Genomic DNA, 22,916 nt, shown 5'->3' with positions numbered 1-22,916 from the left:
GCTGTGAGAAGAGGGAAGATGCCTAAATTTACTCTCTCAGGTCCCAGGGGAGCCAGCTACCTCCCACCCCAGCCTTTTCCAGCACCCATCACAGTCCTCTCTGGGTTGTTTGTGCCTCCCCCGCCCCTATTTTTATATGTGTGTTGCTATTTTTGACTCACACAACTTGGGGGTGGCATCAGGGGCCATTCATGGATCTGCAAAGCCCCTCCATAGGCCTGGTCAAGAGCATGTGCCCCATTCTCCTGGGAAAGGAATCTGCTGGATTCTTCTGGGGGTGTTTTCCTTACCATAAAAGGGACATATAACAGGGACACCCCATTTCTCCCTTTGACCATTGCCATCTGTATGGGACACTTTAAATGGCAGTGACCCTCTTGAAACCAGGAGGGGAACCAGCCTAACAGAATAAAAGAGGAAGGTGGAACATTGTCCTTCGTGGCATTGCTGAACAACTAGACAAAACAGCCAAAGTCCTTGTCATCACAAAGCTTATTTCTAGTGGGAAGAGATGACAACAAACACATGCGTTACGAAAATATATAGTGTATCAGAGGGGAGTCGGTGTGACAGGGTAAAACAAAGCAAGGGAGGGGACAAAGATCACAGGAGGGAGCAGTGCTCACATTTTTTAAAGGGTGGTCAAGGAAACATCGGTTACCTGAGAAGGTAGCATTTGCTTAAAGACCTGACAGAGACAAGGGACATGGAAGAGCATTCCAAGCCGAGGGAACAGCAAGAGCAGAAGCTTTGAGTGCATTTGGAGAACATTCTGGCTTTAAAGAACTGCTAGGGGCCTCTGTGCCTAGAGCTGGGGAACACCAGGGGAGTGAGAGGGTGGACATGAGTTCAGAGAAACACTAGGTTTCTTCTGCCCAAGACTTTGGCTCATGCTGTCAGTGAGGTGGGACCCTTGGAGGCTTGTGAGGAGGGGAGGCACGTGACCTGACCCGGGTTAAAGGAGAGAGAGCCCGCAGTAGAGGCAACAAAGGTAAGTTAAGGGGAAAATGGCAGTGTTAGCTGAACCGGAACATGATTCATAGTAATCCAGGTGAAGTTCAAAATTTTATTTATCTTGAAAAACTTGCATCAGAAGCCATTTTGCTTATTCTAATGTGAACACAAAGAAAGAGCTTACTTGAGGGTTCTTATTAAATAACATTCTTTCCAAAAGGGTCTCTGATTTTTTTTTTTTTAACAGCATATCTATACCAGACTCTGTAATGTAAGTAAATTCACCAAATCCTGTGAGATTTAGAAGAATAAACTTGAGTCAGGGGTTGTGAAATGGTTTTTATTACTAGAGAGAAATTTTCCTAAATGCCAGTATATGGTGCAATATGGCAACATATTTGCTTTTCTCAAAATAAAGAGATAAATTTGTCTTATTTTATTCTTGATTAAAATTTTACATTTAATAAAAGATACCCCTCAGCCTCTTGATTTTTCCCCCCTTGTAAATTTGTGGCTCTAACAAAGGCAGGCTCTTTGCTTACTTGTGGTAAATTCTGTGAATCGTTTATAGTAAGACATGTTGGACCAGCTGTTGTGAAATGGCAGCTCTGTTATCTGTCTGGCTCCCTGTTACACGAACACATATAATAACTCCCTTATATTGCAATAGTCGGTATAACTTAAACACCAGATAAGGTATTTTCCATGTCAGTTATTATCCTCTCTGGTTTATTCATTGATTCCTACTTAGGGTCAGTACTTTTCATTGAGTCTAACTAAACACCATGTCTCTTGTGAACCACCAGCTCTTTAGTTTTAAATATAAACCCTTTTGTATCAAGAGTGGAAACCTCCTTTGTAGATTAACACAGCATACTCTGTGATGAGCCAACATAGACTGCGAATGGAGAAAAAGTTATTTTTGGAAGCTGGATTTTTAAATTAATTCTTTTGAATTCTCATCAAGTTCCAAATGTAAGCATTTGTGGCCCACCGGACTCCACTGAGTGATGTGAGAGTGGGGGCAGTTGGAGAGAGAAAGGGGAGACTTACTTTTGTGGATCGCCTCCTGGACGCCTGTAGATGGCACCTGAGCCTCACACCAAGCTGGGCAGTGTCACCTTCATTTTTGCAAGAGGATGCTGAACCTCATAGAGGATGGAGATGTGACAGACTCAAAGAGGATAATGTGACTTGCGCAAATTCATTTAGCAAATAAGTGTGTAAATGAAAGTGGTACCCATGTCTAGGTGGCTCACAGTCCATGCCATCTTCTCAGAGGGACTTACCAGTGAGAGCAGATGGAAACATTGTCGTTGCCTCAGATGAGTTGTGTCTCTCTGGGGTCTCATTCGTCAATCTGCTATTTCCATGGGCTCTGTTTGGACTTGAACAGTCTTGTGCAAAGTACAACCCCGAAGTCTTTCTTGTGTCACTTTGTAGCTCTATTACTGTTTTGTGTGGATTTTGTAAGTGTAGTGACGATTGATTATTAACCAAGCTCCTAACTTCCAATATGATCATACTGATTTTGTGCTCATTTTAATTAGATGGACTTTTGCTTTCAGATTTTACACTTGAAAATATTTTATAACATAAAGACATATTCCTGAGGTTATGAAGCATTAATTTGTCATGAAAATCACAAAAGAGTGATATATAAAGAGTATATAACATTATGATATGAATCATGTTTTACCACTTGTCTCTAAGGATCTAAAAGTAGCTGTTGATTTTTGGAAGGAGAACTGATTGAGGGACCTTCCGCCAACTTCGTGACAACACTGGAATTTTTATTGCTCAACTATTGTGTTGACTCTGTGTCATCTCTTAGATGGTCTCATGAGTGCTTACAATTATCCTGCTCTAAACTTTCTATCAAATTGTGGGGGGAAAAGAGTTTGAAAGTATAATGTCACCAAATGCTTTATTGCCATGTATTAATTTTCTTCCTCTCTCTCTCCACTTGTGTTTTTTCCCTTAGGAGAAAAATTCAAAGTGGAGACGAGGACCATTTCTGCTGACTTCACATCAGAAGATGTTTATGATAAAATTAAAGCAAACTTGGCAGGTCTTAAAATTGGTGTTTTAGGTTTGTATCTTCGCCACATTTATAGTTTTTTCTTGCATTATTGTTTGACTTTTACTATGACTGTACATTTTCTTTTTGGAGGTTTGGTGTTCAATTGATAAAAAGACTAGTGAGATGAAAATTGTCTTAATATTTATTATTAGGTGATATTAATCTATATGTACTTGAATCTTTGTGTTTTTAATTCTATTTTAATGGTTATTCTGCTTTTGGTTGTTTTCCCTGCCTGCTTTATTTCCAGTCTCTCATTCTCTGTATATATTTATAGTTGTAGCATAATAATCCTTTAAGGTGGAGGATGCTGATGCGTATTTACAGGTGAGAAATGAATGCTTAGAAAAGTGGTTCTCAGCCTTTTGTTCCTCATCACACCCTCCTCTACAGGAGCTTTTAAGGCATTTTTTCCCCCTGATCTTTTTCCATGAAATTTTAATACCACAGATACGCTGTATATCTCATTTAGGTATGTATATCTGTACTTGGTACATTAAAATAAAAAGATCTCATACTCCCTACCCCCAAACCAAATCCTTTCCCTTTTAGGGGAGATACCACCCCAGCTGAAGGCGAGGCTTAGAGAATTTAGGGACTTGCCTAAGGTCACATAAAGGCTGAATAGTGCAACTGGTATTCAGCCCTCTATATTCTTTTTCTAATCTAAGTCTACTGCTCCCTTTTGTTACACCTCGGCTACCTTGTTCTTAGTCACCAAAAACCAGCGATTTTCTTAGATATGGAAGTATTGTACCTTGTTATGAAAAAGATTCACCAGATTTGAAGGAAAGGGAAAGGGCTTGGAAAAGTTATCCAACATTGTTTGAGCCACTTCTAGGAAGAAACAGGGTATGTAGTTCCAAAAAACTTTCCTTCACTAAACCTCTTTATCTCTCTGCCTAAATTGGTATGAATCTGGTAATTGCCATTGTTTTCTCTATTGAGCTATAAAAGGAGGAAAAACAAAGAGGAAAGATTTAAAAAATGCCTTCTAACATTTCTTTAAGACTCACCTCCTTCAGTCATACTGTAAAAGAATGCTCTTTTATATAATTTCTTGATAAGCCAATTTAAAAACAAGTAAACATATATAGTCCTACATAGTACCCTCAGACCTGAGGTTAACCCTGGCTTAGACATGCCATCTTTTTCACCTCCTGCCTGGTCCATATCACACATCACCGTGCCCCCCCCCGCCCCCGCACACAGTGCTGCTCCCCCACTTACAGGAAAGCCAGTAGCAAAAATGCGAATGAAGACTCAGGACTAGTTTTTGCCTTGTGTTTACATGTTCTTTTTTAATACTTACAGTATTGCCTGGAGTCTTTCACAGTTCCTCTTTAGACCTTAGCTTAGATCAGGAATACCTGCAGCACCACTAATGTCTGTAAAATTCTTGGCTTTTTTAAACTTCCAGATCAGCAGCAGCTATAACTTGTTAGCCAGGATAGACAGTGTCATAGCCCAGCCTAACCCCTTTCCAGCAGGCCAGCCCTGGAGAGCGAAGGCTGGCTTCAGCAGAGACATGGATTGAGGAGCCCTGCTGATAGGAGGCTGACCTTCAGCTTGTGTTCTTGGAGGAAAAACTTCCTTTCAGGAGTAGTTTAGTTAATCACAATTGTTTTTAGCTTTATATATATTTTAGTTGCTTTTTACTGGGTCGCTTGAAACTGTAGATGCATAGGGAGAATGCCACTGAGGATGGAAAATAATTGGGCATTTGGTTGCTATAGACTGCAGGATTCTTTCCTGACTCAGTGTACAGAAAGTGTGAGTTTAGGCACACGAGCTAGATCTGTTAAGGATGAGAGCACAGGGCGCACGGTTTCCAAGCATGTTGCCCCCACTTCTAGAATTCTAGGACTTGTGTCAATACTTAAACAGTGATATTTAGACTAAGGACTGATATTTTCCAAGGCCACACCTGCTAATGTAACCATTGATTTTGTAGTCCAGCTCTTTAGTAAATTACAACCTGGGAGTTAGCAGGTCATTCATTCATTCATTCATTCATTCATTCATCAATGGACTGGAGATACAACACTGAATGAAAAAGCACATGATTTTATGCTTTTTGTAATATCCTAATAGGAAAGATAACATTTTAAAGTTATACCATAATTAAACAGTTCCGATTGAATACTTATTGAGATACATACACATGTACAACTTTAATTTCTAGTTGCTTACGGATTAATAATAAAAATAATTATAGGTAATATTGAATATTTACATAATTCTTTAAAGTTTAGAACAGCACTTTTGCATATATTATCTTATTAACTGGCTATCCGTTTGGTTTTCTTCCTACTCTACTACACCTATCTCCTTAATTATAAGCTTTGTATAATTATTATTGACAGTTAGCAGATATCTTATACTTATATCACGTTATAATTTTAGTTTGTCAAGATTTTCGAGGGAATTATTAAAATATTTTTATGAGCTAATTTTATCTTATTGCTAGGTCATACTTTAACTCGCAGTTCTTTCTCTAGTGTGGGTATAGTACTTGGGTGGGAGGATCTGATGTTTATATTTTCTTTTTCTTATGATTACCTGGGTCTGCACCCCCTTTAGCACCTTCTTCCCTCTCTCATCTGCATCCAGATCACACATACTCCCACCTCGTTCTAGTAAAGCGAAAATAATCTTATTTTCCTACCTCTTCTGCTTAATGTTAGCCTTCCCCTTATAACAGTCCCTAAAATAATACGTGTATGGGTTGATTTCTGGTAAGATCTAGCATTCCTGATTAAGTCACAGGAAGGCATTTTTTTTCCCTATGAAGTATTAACAAAACCTGTAATGATAAAAAGAAAAATAAATCACCAAGGTATATTGCATTTGTTTGAATAGCATTAGCCACCAAAGTATAGTCAGTGCTTAATAAAGAAAATTAATACTTTGTGAACTACCTAGGAAAATGCTAAAGCCCTTTGTCATGAGAGAAACATTAAGTTTTCAATAAGATAAGTGGAAAGAAAACAGCCATGAAGTGTGTGAATTTATACTGAAAGGTCACCTTAACTTGGTCAGACTCTAAATGCCTAAGTTTGAGAAGTTGGATTCTTAACTGTGTTATGTAAAATAAGTAAGCATCTGCTGTTTTCTCTCAGGTGAATGCCAAGAAGCACAGAGTGGAGAACGCTTAAAAAAACTTCAGCTCTTCAGACAAAATGACATTAGAATTGCTTTGAATAAGCAAACAATTGGTTAACAAAATGTGCTGACTGTAATGCTTACTTGGTTTCTCGGGAGACTTTCCTGTGTGCTCCACATTGGCTTGGAGGACTTCACACAGTGCGTCCCAGAGGGTGCAGTTCCCCGAGGCCAGAAGAGTGGGCTTGGATTCCAGGATGACACAGATAACACTTTTCTCAAATTCCACCACTGTAACTTTTCAACTTTTAAAAAGTGACATTCTGTATTCTAGAATTAAAACTAGAAGGATCCTCCTGGAAAAATATAGTAACTTAGTTTGAGATTCACTTAAAAAACAGAATCAACCCTAGCTTTATTCAAACTTTTAACACATCCTATCTTAGACCAAGAATTTTCATGCCAAAAGCCACCAAGGTCTTTTGCATGCTGTATTGTCATGGTTTACATAAGTCGTAGGAACAAGACAGTCAGTCGGCGCAGAAAGGGTGACTTGTGATGCTGTGCTGGCTTAGTGTATTCAGGCCTATTTATTACTGTTTAAAAACAAAAAGTAAATATGAAGCTCTAACTGGCCCTGTTAAGTGGTTCATGAATTAGGCAGCATCCCATCTAGCAACTAGAAGGGCAGTCTGAAGTGCTGTACAAAGTGGAAGTTTTTTTAGGAGGGAGTGTGGAGCAAGGTAGCTAATAACAAAAGAAAAGAAAGCTTTGTATCTCTGTTTATACTTAAGTTTTCCAAGCTTCTTAACAAAACCCAAGAGTAAATTAGCTTCTTGAGGAAAAGGACTGGTTAGCTTCCAAATGGCAAACTCCTAGGTAATTAATAGGGTTGGGATCCAGCGATGGCTTCCTTATAGTTCAGTCCCTAACGTATCAAAGGGAGACGAAATAGATGTAGGTCTAGGAGAGGGAGCCACCGCGATGCGGGAGCTGGGTTGAGGAAGGCTTTCCCAGGGTTGCTGGGAAGGAAGGAAGCTGGAACGGACCAGCAAGTCATGCAGCTTCCCAGGCTCAGTGGGTGAAGGAAGTTAAAAGTAGGGGAGTGTTGCTTCTCCTTTAGAAGGTTTAGAAATATATAAAGCTACAGATTATCTTCTTGCCATTCTTAGGAACTTGACTAATCAGAAATTAGTTTTAAATTGCTTCTTTTGAAATGTCAGTAGCTCTGAAAGAACCAATGACATCTTCATTTATATCTTATTGGGATTAGTACATTCAGTTTATTACCTGTCTACTTGCTGGATCAGTCAGCCTGAGGAAATGACTATTTTAGTTAGAGAAAGACACGGAGAAATCATTTTGAAATAGAAAAGGAGAGGCTCACTATAGGGGGAGGTGCTAAGGGGACGAAGAATAGAAGGGGAAAAAAAGTTAGTTAAAAGAGCACCGAAGACGAACTTCATACTTGCGGAAGTAGTCCACTTCTCCACCCTACCTGCTTTTGTTTTTTTCCTTCCTGTAGCCCAGATATAAAATGGCTCAGGCCCATGAAAGGGCAGAGGCTATTGGCCGAGTTACATAGGAAAGGGTTACAGAAGCATGCTACGATGATAGTTTCCTGAAATGGTGGAGCATCTCTATTATACTGAGATGTGATTTTTGTGCTTTCCAAGGGTTTAGGAAACTTCTAAAACTTGCCTTTTGTAATGTAATTAAATTCTGACCCTAACCACCCCGAGCTGGTGTGAGCTCCATCCGTTCAGGGCTTCAGGGGCACAGCCGCCAACAATACTGCTCTAACTTCAGGTGCTGGCTGCAAGTTTGGGGCTCCCCAGGCCACCTGCACTGCTGGCCCACTGACTACAAATTCGGGTTTGATATTTGCTGGAAATTTTTACAGAACTTAGAAAAACAGTTGTAGTACGAAAGATACGGATCAAGGCCAGTCCAATGCAGAGACACACACAGCAAGATCTGAGAGGGTTCGAACACAGAGCCCCCATGTCCTCTCCTTGTGGAGTCAAGACTCATCACATGCCCCACGCACTGACGTGTTCACCAACCAGACAGCTGCACTGAGCTTCAGTTCCAGTTTTTACTGGGTTTTCAAATGTAGGCAGGAATCTTTCTCGAGTTACTGATCCCAGCTTGCAGCTCCCTCTCTTTTCCAGAGGTTGGGCTGGCGCAGAGCCCCCAACTTGTCGTTACATAGTTAGTCTGTCTGGTGACCAACCCCCATTCTGAATCATCTTGGTAGTATAAACTCAGGTGTGCTTGTCAAGCCCACCATGAATAACAAAAACACCCCTATTACCCTGGGAACGCCAAAGGCTTAGAACCTCCAGCCTAGGAATCTGAGACAAAGACCAGACAAATTATTATACAGCACCTCTCTTTCCCTCTTTGTTGATTGACTGATTCAATCAATCATATGCTGATTTATTCAACAAATAAAAGGCAAAAGATTTATCGAATCTAAAGAGAAACCAGAGTATCAACAAGGAAAATTACAGAGAGACAGCAGTAAATAAAACTGATAATTGTTTCCGCTTGCATGGAAGACAGCCATTGAACAAGTAATTGGGAATCTGCTGCTTGCCATGAAAGAGTATGTTATTGAGAAAGTTAAGCATGTTAGAGATGTTCTCTCTGAGAAAGTGATATTAAAATTGAGAACTGAAGGCTGATGAACCCTGGAGGGAGCTGTGGGAAGGGTTTCTAGGTAGAAAGACAGTCTATGCAGAAGCCGTGGTAGGCACGGAGTGCTAGAGGAAGTGGCTAGAGTCTGGAGATTAAGCAGGGCTAGATAGCAAAGGCTTAGAAAACCAGGCTTATTAACTTTTCGACTTTATTGGAAAGACACTGTAGACATTGTAGAGTTTTGAGCAGTTAATTGACATCATACTAGAAATTTGGAGAGATCATTCTGACTCCCAAGGTGAAGAGGGCAAGAACTGATAGAGACCAGTAAGTCTATTTCAGCAAGGAAACGTAATATGATGATAGTTTATATTAGGATTATGGTAGTGGGAATGGATAGAGAGATGTTTAGGAAATAGAAACAGGGCCAGTTTTTGATGAAGGTCTTCATCACAGGTCTTGCCTGATAGGAGTGAAGAGTAACAATAATAGTTGTTTTGAATTATTATTACCAACAGTCATTAAACATCTTTCAAAATATACCATGCACCGTTCTAATGAATCTCATTTAATCCTCAATAGTCCTATGAGATATTGATATTTCTATGCCTATTTTACAGACGAGAAATAGACTTCCAGAATTCAAATGCCTTGTGCAGGGTGATACAGTTAGTAATTAAGCAACTTCCACGTTCTGACTTGGGCAACTGGGTGCTATTTCCCTACAACAGGAAACCCTAGATCAGGAGCAACTTCTTTAGAGAAAAATGATTATTTCACTTTGGGAATATGTTACACTTGAGAGGGCTCTGAGAAATCCCAGTGGGAGATGCAAGGAGGCAGTTGGATCTGTGGCATAAATGCCTTCCCTTGTGTTGGGTAAGGCAGCAGCCTGGTGTAACCCATCATGGCAAGCAGAAGAGGCACATGGAATTATTTTTCTTTTTTTAATACTAGGAGAGTCATCAGGACAATATCAGACTGAGTATAGTTCCATTAGATGTGTTGAATGAGATTGCATATCTAAAGGGAGAGTAAGACTTAGAGTTCAAATGTATCTCCTTTTACTAGAAACCCACTAATGGTATTAATTAGAGCAGAACCTTTAACTTAGAACTGGGTAATTAGCTGTGATTTCAGAACTGTAATAAGTAAAATTGTAATTCATGAAATTGATAAGGGTTTCTCCTGTTAGCTGAGATTTAACTACCAACCTCATGGTCATCCTTCTTTCCTCCCCCCCACTTCTAAGTTCACAGATGGCAAATCTTGCTTAGTTTTGTAATGAGGATCACATAGCAATTTATAATTAAACAGTGGGAATGAAACATTCTGTTGTGTTGCTTCTGACTCAGTCTCAAATTTTCAATTTCTGATTAAAGGCACTGCAAATTTGAAGCCTCATAAACTCTCTTTTATTTAGAAATTGCTACTCACAGTGTATGAAAACTGTGAAGTTTGCAAAATGTTTTACGTGGTGTTCCAAATATCATCTGTCAGAGTATGAACATGTGCTAGCTACCGCAATATGTTAAATAAGGCAAAAAAGGAATTTTCTTTGCATCGCTTTCCACACTCTCTGTAGACAGGAAGGCTAGATCTCCTTGAGTGAAATAAAGAGGGTGGCGAGGCAATTGGGATAAACTTAGTATAAACAGTGACTCTGGCGAACTGTTGCCCAGAGCTCTCTTTCAGAAGGACCTTCCCACCTGGATGCTGGTCATAGTATAGTCGAAGCAGGGACCTTGGCTGTCTGGCTGCATCCCCAGCACCTAGAATATTGTTGGGTGCAAAATAGGAGTTCAGTAGCACGTGTTGACTGAATGACCATGCAACAATGACAACTCTTCCTCTGTTTACTAACTTACTAATATGTGTCAGGGTTGAGTGAAAGATTTTTGCATATTATTCTTTAATTCTTTAATGGTTAGTCCTATTCTACCTGTATATGGACAATGAGGAAACAGATTTTTGAGGTAAAATCACTTGCCTTTTGTTAGAAGCTAGTAGTAGTAGAGCCAGGACTAAAACCTGCATCTATTGAACTCTGAGATCTACACCCTTTCAGTACAAAAGGTTAAAATAGAACATTTCCCCCCACTTTTGGTACATGCATTGTTACTGAGTCCTACATTTTAAAAAATTAGTTTATTTTGAAATATACTGAAGTGGAAGCACTTTTTCTAATCCATTTTTATTAATGAAATCTAATAGGTTTTCCATTTCTCTAGCCTTTAATTTGAGTGCTAGAACTGGATTAGTACATATAACTACAAATGTGCCTGAAATGTAGACTTAACATTTTCCACTTTGATTTGATGAGAAGGAAATAGTACTTTGCATTATTCGATATATTTTGGGAAGCCCAACAATTAGACAATGTATTTTTTAAATCACCTTAATTTCTTATGTCTCTAATTAGCCTGGAAAAAGCAATAGGTTCAGAGTGATGTGCGTGTGGATGCTTGTATCTATTATTGTGTTTGAAAATAAAAAAAGGATTTTTATTTTCTAGTCCTTATTGTTGCTTTTCCTCCCTCATACCCACTCAGTTACTGAAAATCTAATAATTTTCTAATGACATCATTACCTCAGTAGCAGCTGGTTTTGATAAAGAGTTCTAAAAGTCCAGTAGATCAGAAGCAGCACTAAATGAGTTTAGAAGAAATAGAAGTCTTCAGTATGTTCTTTTCCTTTTAGGTATGAGATGTGGAGGTGATTTTTAAAGTGTAGTAACATGTAATTAGAGTATTTATATAACATGCAGAATTACGTGGTGGATCTCCTGAGTCTTTAAAATACAACACTTGCCTGTTAGTGTTTTCAAAAGTTTGGATGGGGCCACGGAGAGCCCCGCAGAGCCGGTGTGCTGGCAGTTCTCTGTGAGAACTACCACCATTAGGATTGCGCCTTTGCCTGCCCCCTCCTCCTCTTTCCACTTACCTTGTCCTTGTTCTTAGTCTCTCTTCACCTCTGTTCTCTGTCTGTCTCGTCTCTTCTGTTGAGCTCTTCACAATCTTAGAACGCCAATGATGAAACTGATGGGAGAGATTTTATATCTGTTCACAGTTCTGTGATGATTACTGGGGTAGTGGTTGAAATTCTGAGTTACGCAGGCATCCTTTGTTTTCTGAAAGACATGGTATGTTCCGCTAGTAAAAGTGTTTTGCAGGTCATTGCATAAAAAAATGTTAACTCTGTCTCTGGTGCCTCACTTGCAGAATTAGAAAAAAAAAACAACTCTAATGAAAAGCTATTTGATGCCAATTTAAAATGCTTCCATTTAGGAGGGGTTTCAACTATCTGAATAATGTAGGAATAACTTGTGCCATTTGGTTTGGTGGATTCTGTAATGAATCCTGTAATACATAAAGATGGCATTGCATGCAACCATTCTTAATGAGATTAAATTATAATGGAAATATTTCCATTCTTAACTCCTACCCTAAGCCTGTTTTCTTCCTTTTCCAGTTCCCTGAAAGCTGTCCTGGCATTTGGTTATTGCTGCCACCTAATGTTTTAAAATAAAATTGCAGTGGGTTTGCCCTTTCCAAAAGATTTGCACACTCTATTGTGCCTTTTCTGGGAAATAACTATTTGAGAGCAACAGTTGTTTTTCCTCTATATCCTTAAATAATAGCACCCCGAAGTGGTTACTTGTTGCGAGATTATGGCAGTATATATTCCACTAGCAGAAGGTGCAACTAATAAAGCAGGAAGGGATTGAAGAGTCCTAATCCCTACTCTAGGACAGCGATTTTTCAAGCTCTTTCATCTCGTGGTGCACATAAACTAATTGCTAAAATTCTGAGACACACCACAAACACATTTTTTGCCAATCTGACCAAAAATAGATATAATTTCGATTCATTCACCCTGCACGGCTATTGTTGTGTTGGCTGTTAGCACTTTTTTCTTTTTTTCTTTTTTTGGACAATCTAAGGGAAAAGAGGTCAGTGCCCCTGAATAAATAGTCAAGTATTGCACGTTTTAAAAATTCTTGCCGTGCACCAGTTGAAAATCGCTGTGATAGGACATTTTGCCAGGGTGACATTGGCATGTACTTCCCTCATAAAGTTGGGCTCAGTATTCTTGAAAGATCTGTTTCAGCTTTAACATTTTTCTCTGTGTGTGTGGTTCTTTGGTGGCGGTTGTTATTATTAAAGTGTAGTCCTTATACATGATACTATTAATTTATTTGGGTAGAAGTTTTCAGCGTTGACCAGGTTTTCTTTCAGAGCTGTGTTAAATAGCTGTTCATGTGTTCTCATTGTGGGAGTAGATAGCTTTGATAGCTTTCCTTTGCTCAATTAGCAGAGACAGATCTGAAAACTTTCTATCATTAAAGCAGCCTTAACCACAATAAAACTTCCTGCTTGCTTAGTTATTCAGTTATTCGTGTGCTTCCTTAGCTGGACTTGGTACTTGTAGTATGTGTTGCACATTGCAAAGTGTACTATACTGCGTGCAAAGTTCCCAGATTTTTTTTTTTTAAGCCCAAATGTGAGTTTTAAAAGATTTATAATTACACTATCCAATTTTCTTCAGTATTTTGAAATAGATGATTAATTTTTCCATGTGCTAGAAAGGACTCTGAAGATAAAAATTTCTCTAGATACGGGAAAGCGATGGGAGATGGAATTTGCTATGTCAAGGAAGTTTTTTAAAAATCCTGATGAATATTATAATTTGGCAAACTTTTCTTGAAGGATTCTGTTATCTTAAACTGACTCTGTAAAGAATATTTTGTAAAATAAGAATATTTTAACAGATATTTTGGGTGTTGCTTTTTCTCTCAGTCATACTGTAAATGTTATTCATCCTTTATAATTCTGAAGATAGTTAAACCAAAGTCAAGTGAATATAAAGCCTCACCTTCAACTATTTTTGGCTTAGTTGTTAACAGAGCTTTTATAGAATTGATTCCCAGAATCCTTGATGAGTAGAGAACCTATTGAATAAAATAAAAATAGATTTGGACCTGCCATTATTAATTATGTTTAGATACTGTTTCTTTTCAGATGGGCATGAATCCTAATTAAATGCAGTTTACTTTGCCATTATCCTTTGCTTACAGATTTTCAGACAAGTTTCACTGGTCTTATTCAGGCCATCCTGGCCAAACTGTGCAAGTAACATCTTGAGACACACAGCCTCAAGTGACTGACTGGCTTACTGCTAAATATAGAACCCTTATTGAGTTCCTTCGAGCTACTAATTTTGTTAGTCTATTGAAAAAGTTACTATTACTACTATCAGGTTTATCTGGCACAATTCCTTATGAGCTTTAGCAGGCTGATCATAATTTCATTATCTTCTTGCTACTGAAACCTTTCTTTTCTAATACTTCACAGTTTTATTAAACATTGCTATCAGATTTCTGTTTATCATCCAATTATTACTGATATTTTTTTCTGAACTGAATACTGGATGAAGGCAGATGATGGCTCTAATGTAGTGGTTAAGAGCCTGGCCTCTGAAGTCAAATTTCCTGAGTGTGAATTCCTTCTCTGTGACCTTGGGTGAGTTATTTAACTGCTGTGAACTTCAGTTTCCTCACATGTAAAAGGGAGATAATGTAGTTGTTGTGATGATTAAATACAGAGAGAGAGAGAAAGAGAGAATCTATTTTATTATTTATTTGGTTAAAACAAGTTCAAAGATATTTTATTTATACGATTCCTGCAAATATTCCTTATTCTGGGTTTGTCTTTGTCTTTACAGGGCTGAGGAAACCGTAGGATATCTGAATATTAATCATGAACCCAATTATATTAATATGTTTATTTGTAGCTTCTCTATTATCTTATAGCCCCAATCTTAGATTAGTGATTGAGGAGTAGGAATACAGGAAAACATGGCTTGGACTTTCAAGACCTTATGGGCTGGTAGGGAAGGATGGTTTACTAGAGACATTAAGCCTGCTCTCTTGCCCTCCACAGGGAAGTCTTTTCTCACTTTCCAGACAAACTCAGACTCTTCAGGCATCAGCTTCCATGGCATCCTGTACTTTGTTATGAAATAATGGTTTTAATTCTTTTAGTTTAGTGCCTTTCTCTTCCTACTTGATTGTATGTTCCATGACGCCAGAAACTGACATTTCTCTCTGGTTTTGTTGGATGATTGAGCTTTCATTTTAGAGATGAAGGAACATGCATGTTCTGTGTGACATAACCCAAGTCACATGTTTTCTGAAAGTTATAAGTAGAACTCAGGTTTCCGGTCTCCTATACTACAGAACTCTCTGCCCTTTCTACTATACTATGTAAAGTTAAGATCTAGAGACAGGCTAAGCAATATCTACAAATAGTTATTACAGAGGCAGAATAGACATACACCAAGGGGCTATGGAAATTGGAAGGTGAATATAAGTTCATTTGTTTGGGTAGCAGGTACAAAAAGGCTTAATGACAGAGGAGACATTTGAACTGCACATACATGGATAGATTTGGGTTAGAAAGGTGTGGGAAAGCTCACTCCAGCCATACTGTATTTTATGTCATTGTATGTGTAATTTTAGTATTGAAATCTTTAATCCCAGCATTTCAAAGAAAATCTGTAAAATACATATATTAGCAGGCTAATGATCTTGTCTTATTACAGTGAACAACGTGGGAATATCATATGAGTATCCTGAATACTTTTTGGAAGTTCCTGACTTGGACAATGTAAGTAATTCTTTGTATATCATGGTAACAAAAGGAATGCATACCGGTATTGGGGAGGCAATGTGGTATAACGGCTCAGACTGTGAGCCCTGGAGTCGAGCTGCCTGAGAGTCATGCCCTGGCTCTGCTCCTTGCTAATTGAGTCACTCTGAAGGTGATCTCAACCATACTTAGTTTCCATTCCCTTGCCCATAACATAGATGTCATAGGGATGTTAGAAGGACTGAATGAGAAAATGTTTATGACCTCATTTGTATAGTACCAGGATCAATAATAGCTCTAGTTTTATTCTTATTTTTATTATATCAAAACAGTTCTGTTTTAAGTATTAAGATTCTAAACATCAATTTAAAAATCATAAAGTTGTTAGTATAGAGCAATATACTAGTTGATTCAGGTAAACTAGCTCTACCAAAATGAAAGCTATATCCTTGATACATGCATAATTATTTAATAAAGACTAGAAAAACATGTCATGGAAGAAGGAACATGCAAACATTTTTTTAAATTGTTGAAAATCTTAGTTTCAATCATTTCTCCTTTCCTGTACTAGCAGAGAAGAAATTACGAGGGTTCATATTTATTTTAGATTATGTGTGTCTTTTGCTTTCAAATTTTACTTGCACATATACCTTGGATTTTGCACATTAGCATAAATTGCTACTTTTGGTAGAAAAGTACTATAATGCTGAGAGTTTAATAATAAAATCTGTCTCTCCATCCCAGTTCCTGTTATTTCCCAAGGTCTCTCCTGTATCTGGGGAAATTTTCGATGCATCTCCAGGTCATTCATATAAATAAATATATAACACGGTCATTTCCATGATCAAATCTATATAAAATAATCAATATTTTTTTGCAGATCATCAAGAAACTGATAACTGTTAATATTCTCTCTGTTTGTAAGGTAAGCAGCTTCTTTATAAACACATAATCCTTTCTGGTTCTTTCTCTTTAAGAACACCAACATAATCAGTTTGTTCATTTCAGTCAACTCTTCTTTTGATGTAAGTACATATTTCATATGAAAGTGGTCTATTTCCTTATGTCTTCAGGAAGTAGAAAGAACTGAATACCAAACGGGTATCTGTGTAATTTTGCTTTTAAACAACTGAGTATTTATTAAATGCCTCCATTATTTGCAAACACAGTGGTAGACGAGGGACTACACAAACTCACTTAGGCCGAAAATTGATTTTTATGAAGTTTTCATCTGTGTGCAGGTCATCACTGGTAAATTGTTTCAATTTTGTATTTCTTGTGAAACATGTAAGTCGGTGAGTTAAATATTGTGATAAAGTATTGTATGGGAGGTATGGGACTCTAAAATAAGGAGAATGATTTTTATTAGCCACACATAAAAACTACTCTAGTTTCTAGTTGCTAGACATGTGACACCAGCTAATATATCTAAAAGGAAGACTAGCTAGCAATTAGGAGTATATGGTACCACTCCTCCTCGTGTTTAACAGTAACTACAATAAGATATCATACCTTGATTATACATACCAGGCCATACCTGAGGCAGAATTCCCATGGGCAATGGCAGGTACTTTAAATTTTAAAGTGTTTAGTTAATTTAGTTATTATATGATTTTATCAATATGGTTGATTTAGGTCAACCAGCTCTACCATAAGGAAAGCTACATCCTTAATGTATGCGTTCCACCTGGCATTGATAGTTTGCTATTTAAAGGCACATCAAATGAATTATATATGACAAATGGTAATTTTATAAAACAAACAATCACTATCTTTTCCATTGTTATTAATCAAGGATTTTTCTCATGTAAGATTCCGCTTAAGTGACGTCCACTACTAACAAGTAGACCTGTGAGTAGGCTTGGAGCAAGGAAAATAGCACAAAATTGATGCTTTTAAAACATAGGTAGTATGGATATATCTATATAGTTTTAAAGCCATTTCCCTTAGCATATTTGTATCCATACAGTCATCCTTCAGTAATCTGTATGAAATGTCAGGTCAATTAAATACCTCCCCCATTTACTGGTTATATGACCCTGAGCAGATTACTTACTCTGTCCTTCCATCTGTAAATTGCGCATGGTAATTCTTTTTACCTCACAGAATTGTGTGGAAAAGTAAACAAGGTGGTATTATTAGAATAGTGCCCAAACCATAGCAAGGGTTCTAAAACAATGTTACTATTATTTAGTTGAACTCAGGGCTGATTAAGATTTCTAATAAATATGTGTCACTATAACTTTATTTTTAACAAAGTTTTTTTTATGAAAATTATTTCTACTCTATAATTTCTATGTTTTCTGGTTTTACCTTTTGAAATGATGGGGGCATACTACTGTTTTCATAATCTTTTCTAGTACATTTGGCCCAGTGCTTAAAACCAATGAGTGTTAAAATTATATACATGTGTTTTATAATACATTGTAATGAATTAATGATGAAAAATATGTTCAAGTGTTTACATTTTATTTTATAGAATTATTACTAGCTACAAATTAGTCAAATTAGTCTCCTGATGATTTTACTTCCTCTGTCATATAAACTGTAAAGTTTCACACTAGACATGTTAGTTTTTCTCTTGCTTTTCAGAACGTAACTGGCCTCCTCTGTCTCCCAGAGCACACAGCTTTGGTTGGCAGTACACAGAACACGAATGATAGAAGGCCAGGGCCCTGACGTTGTCGATCTGTGAGAAACATTCAGCTTGCTGTGCTCCACGGCCCCAGCTGCATCCTTCAAGCAGCACCTGAGCACAGATCAGTGTGTGCCTGTGGTGAGCCCCTTGTGTCCCTGCTTAAAGATGAGTCGTGCAGGGGGCACATGTGGCTAGAGCAGCTCAAAGGCAATAGCGTTGCAGAGTACCTTTCAGTCTGTTAATTATAACGATGAAATAAAAATGAGCCACCAGTCCTAGTATCTTGACAAATTATAAAACACTTCTCCCATCTCTTCATTCTTCCTCTTCTACTTTTTTTTTTTTTAACATTGGCATGTGTGCTTCCTCCCATGAGATGAGTTAGTGGAGACAAATGCTAAATTATTAAACATACTATATATTGTGAACCATATTGATGAGAAGTATCACAAGCAGAATTGGATATATGATTAAGATTTTTGTATGTAAACTTTATTATTTTTTTTTTTTTGGCAAATCAAATCTCACAGAGCACTCAGTGAGTTTGCTATTAAAACACTTCCTCATTAAGCCAAATAATCATTCTTTATCTTTAGTATAAATATGAATATCCCTGTAGCTTTGTGATATGCTCTTTATTGGAAAAACAATTTAAATCTCTTGATTTAGTCATCATGGAGTTGATAACATCTGGAGGACAACCAGTTTTCATTGGATTATAGGCAGGATTAGTGTAGTTACCATCTCCGTAGAAGCTGAGCAGTTCAGCTCTGGAATGGTTTGACTCACCATGGGAGGCGAGTGGTGTGCAGTGGTTAACCTGAAGGCCAGAAAAGGAAGTTAAAGGTATGATTGTGCAGGAACCTGAGTGCTGTGCTCAAAAGGAGGGAGAGCCATACACAGGAAGATTTAAAGTAGGAATGAGGTGGAATCTGATCCACAGTCTGGAAACGCAAGGTCTAGTGGCAGAGGGACATGGCAATATGTATGTTACAGTATATGTGTTCGTCTTATTTGTACTGACAAAAGGGTGTTCACCGTGATGAAGTTTTGTGTGTGGTGCCCCAGGTTTAGTGCTCTTTCATGCTCCTGTTATTTGCCCTGTGGTATAGTTTGATGAGCCGAGCCCGTTGTCCTTTTGTTGACTCTGTCATGTTGCCAGGGCCAGGGCTGCACTGTCAGTAGCAGTGGTGGTTTGGAGCCTTGGGGTAGCTGAAAGGAAGATGGAAATTGGTCTGGCTGTAGAATCTTACAAGGTTTCATGGTGGCTGAACATCAGGAGAACTAGGACGTGGGTGTCTGCAGCCTAAAGCCACAATAAATGCATCAAAAGGGTTTATGTAAGAAAGAGAGCACCTCTTCTCACCATCAGTGCTAGTCAAAGTATTACCTCCTTACCAAACCACAGTAGGGGCTGCCTGGCTGCAAGGTATGCCAGGAATTGGGAGATGTTTGCTGGGAGGGCCCCAGCATCTTTTAAGTTCTGTGTTATGCCATAAGCATTGAACTACCTGCTTTATACTCCTGCAGGGCCAAGATTATTGCATGGTCCATGAGCTTCTGTCCTGTATCAATAGGTCAGATGATCGTAAATATCACATAAGTTTCATAGTCCAACTTCCTGAATAATAAAAGTGAAGCATCTTGACCGTCACCAAAGTGGTGGTGAATGGTGCAGAACAATGCTGGGGAAGAAATATTAACCGAATATTTTTGCCATAAATCCCTGATGGTTAATCATAGAGTCCAGTTTAGCTCTTTCTCCTAGGTCACTGAGCTCTCCAGTTTCATCTGATTGTTTTCATCTTATTCACTAATTTAGGTTTATTCCCTTTTTGCCCTCTTAGTGACTTACTTAACCAGGCTTTCTCTTTACCAGGCACAACAGTGTTAGCTGAGGCAACCTAAGAGGTATTTAAAGGCCTTGTTGTCTGCTTTTCCAGTTTTGCTTTCAAATCTTTCAGGGTTTAGTCTTGTTCCCTGCAGAGCAGATAAATGCCAAGGTGAGAAGAGCAGTGGTGTGCAAATTCTATATAGGCAACCAATATTACCGAAGAGAAAGTGGGGCTCACTGCCTGCTACCACCCATAGGATAGGCAAATCCAGAGGCAGAAGTTTGGTGAAGAAGGAAAGAGATCTTTTATTCAAAAGCTACACAATTTGGAGAATGGCAGGCTTCTGCCTCATAGCCCATCCCCCCAGAACACCCAGAGAAAAACCCCTCCACCCTCTGCCAGACTGGCCAAGGCTGCACCTGGAGTTCCTTCTCCCATCTTTTGGGAACTGCAGGCTGCTACAGCTTGACCACCCACACGGCTTAGCTTGTTCCCGGTTGCCGCCTGACTTCAGGCTTCTCCCTGGAGTCTGCGCATGCTGCCGGCCCACCACACAATCTCCACCGCTTCCTGTGCTGGGGGCTGGGGCCGTTGCCAACCTCTGCGGCTGGCCATGCATGGGTCCACTGTGCCGACCACAAGGCCCAGTGCCCGGTCACAGGGCTTTCAAGGCCCACCAGTCCTGCAAGTGCTTCCACCCGCATGTCCATGCTGTAGGTCCCAGAGGAAGAAGCATGGTCACTCTGGGGTCTGGCTGGGCAGCCATGCCAGGTCTACCTGTATCAGTATGGCAGGTACTTTGGCCTTAACCTGGAAGAGAACCCTACTAGCTAGGGTTTTTTCCTTGTGATTTCGTATGTCCTGTGACTAAAATCTAAGATAATGACCTGCAGAGCAGAAATTGTGTAGTTTAGAGGTAATTAAACCTCCAGATATGAACCACATTCTTCTAAAATAGTTCTGGTTTCATACCTGGAGGGCTTTTTACCTCAAAATATTGAGAGACGAAATTGTTGTGCTGTTATTGATTATTAGAGGAAAAATCATGGAAAGGAACAAGTGCCACAACTCCAGAGGCAGGTACTGAGCTTCACGCCAGTCCAAAGACACGTTCTAAAACAGTTCTTGTTTTGTTTCTTTCTGATTTGAGGTCAGTTGTTTTAGCATTTGCCATTAGGAGTTGCCTTCCTTCTTCCGGCCTGTTTTTTAACTTCTTTTAAATAATAGTTTTAGAGTCTCAAGACTCCGTAGACTCTTCATTTCTTTTCAGATAGACACTGCCCAAATAATATCACCTGAACTTGCTTGCAGCCTGAAGTGCAGGGAAACCATTCCTTACCATGATACTGGACCCAGAAGCTACTGCTGGGCTTGGTGAATAAGGTGGATCATAGGCAGTGGCCCTGCCTGTACCTGAATCCCTCAGGAAATTTCCAGGCTACCGTTCTGACAAAGGGAGGGAGTGTTCCAACTTTCTTTCTCACCTTTCTTAGAGCAGAGGAGTGGGTGTAGGTGTGGCCCAAGGTAAAATGTATTAACAACCTCCAGTTACAGTGAAGTACCACTGAGTTTGGTTTGCTTTATTTGGGGATGGGGAGAGAGAATCCTAAGCAGGGGAACGCAATTTAGTTCTTTCTTCATCAGATATTCAACCATAGTTGAAGCTATGTCTTGTTAGGAATGGTTGAAAGAACTAGAGGTGTCTAATGTGAAAAAGGGAAACATGCCATCACATACGCATAGCTGACCAAGGCCATTTATGCTACCTCCTAATTATTCTACACATCTCTTCACTCTTCATCCCTGGTGATACTTTCCAAATTTCAAGCCCCGAAATTTCTCTATTGGAACTACTTAGAATGGCCTGATCAGTCTTTATCATCCACCTTGTCTTCCTCTAATCTCCATACTCCAGCCAAAGTGTTATTTTCCATCAGGTCGTAGTACACCCCTGTTAAGTCCTTCAGTGACTTCTCCTTTTCCTCAAGTCCAGAATCTTTAAAGTGACCTTTGGGAAGGACCCTCTTGATTGGGCCCCTGCTCCCCCTCCCCAGTTTCACTTCAGGTCTCTCCCCCTCTAACTCTCCGTGCTCAGGTCAAGCACCTTCATCCAGCCTCCTGCACCTAATGTCCCCTCAGGCTGGTTTCCCTTCAGGGAAGAAGGCCCGCTCATCTCCCACTCTACTAGTTCTACTGGACCTTCAGTTCTCAATTAAAGTCTTGTGTACTCAGAGGGTGGAGGAGGGGTGGGGAACCTCCCTCGGACAGTTTCAGTGCAGACTGCGTATCTTCCCTTCGCTCGGCTTTTCATTTTAAGTTTAGTGTCTCCACAGGTTATAAATCGTGCAGGGGCTGGTAGGTGTCCTCTCGTTTCTTGCCATTTCCTAGCCCCAGGCCTCACGTATGGCGGGTACACATTGAATGCTTTTTGAATAAAAAATACGAGTAAATTAAAAATCGGAAAATTCTTGTTCTTTGGGAATAAGGACCACACTTTTGTATGTGGCCCTAGAAGGCTGAACTTAGATCAGTTGTTGGTATTTACACTGAAGTAGAAAGTAAGAACTTCCTCATCTTTGAATCTGCCAGAGGGGAACGATGGAAGGTAAGTTCCTTTTCTGACTCTAGCTGAGAGGTTGCAAACCAATAGGCTGTGGGCTGAATGTGCCCTACCAACATACTTCAGTTGGCTCAAGCAGTGTTTTCAAAACTAGGACATTTCACACCCAAACTTTTGGCTTCTCTTGGGAAATCAGGCAACACAAAGCTGAACTGCTGAGTGACAATACGTAATTAGCTGGGTAGCAGCTAAATATGCTAAATAGTTAGGCTTGCAATCTCCAGATTACCACAGTTCCCACTAGTCCCTATTATCTGATCTGTTGTGCTAGAGTATGTTACCTACCTGGCTCTTTAGGTATATGAGTTTGCTTTCCCTGTTTGGGTAACCAAATATTCACTCTCCTCAAACTGAATTAACTTCTTAGCGATGTTGGGGAATTAGAATG

At 39.2% G+C, this 22,916-nt stretch overlaps 1 protein-coding gene across 1 annotated transcript in view; it reads left to right on the top strand.

The window, feature by feature from the left end:
- Positions 1-22,916, top strand: part of HSD17B12 (hydroxysteroid 17-beta dehydrogenase 12) — a 139,653-nt gene that overhangs the window by 87,156 nt on the left and 29,581 nt on the right. Inside the window, exons 4-6 of the mRNA XM_054587128.1 lie at positions 2,939-3,046; positions 15,389-15,453; positions 16,316-16,360. Coding sequence (XP_054443103.1) covers positions 2,939-3,046; positions 15,389-15,453; positions 16,316-16,360 — 218 coding nt within the window. The remainder of the gene's footprint in view (positions 1-2,938; positions 3,047-15,388; positions 15,454-16,315; positions 16,361-22,916) is intronic.

Source organism: Pteronotus mesoamericanus, unplaced genomic scaffold (assembly GCF_021234165.1).
Source record: "Pteronotus mesoamericanus isolate MK-2021 breed Mesoamerican mustached bat unplaced genomic scaffold, CSHL_Meso_final scaffold_1066, whole genome shotgun sequence".
Lineage (NCBI taxonomy): Eukaryota > Metazoa > Chordata > Mammalia > Chiroptera > Mormoopidae > Pteronotus > Pteronotus mesoamericanus.
This window is presented reverse-complemented; position numbering and strand designations above follow the sequence as displayed.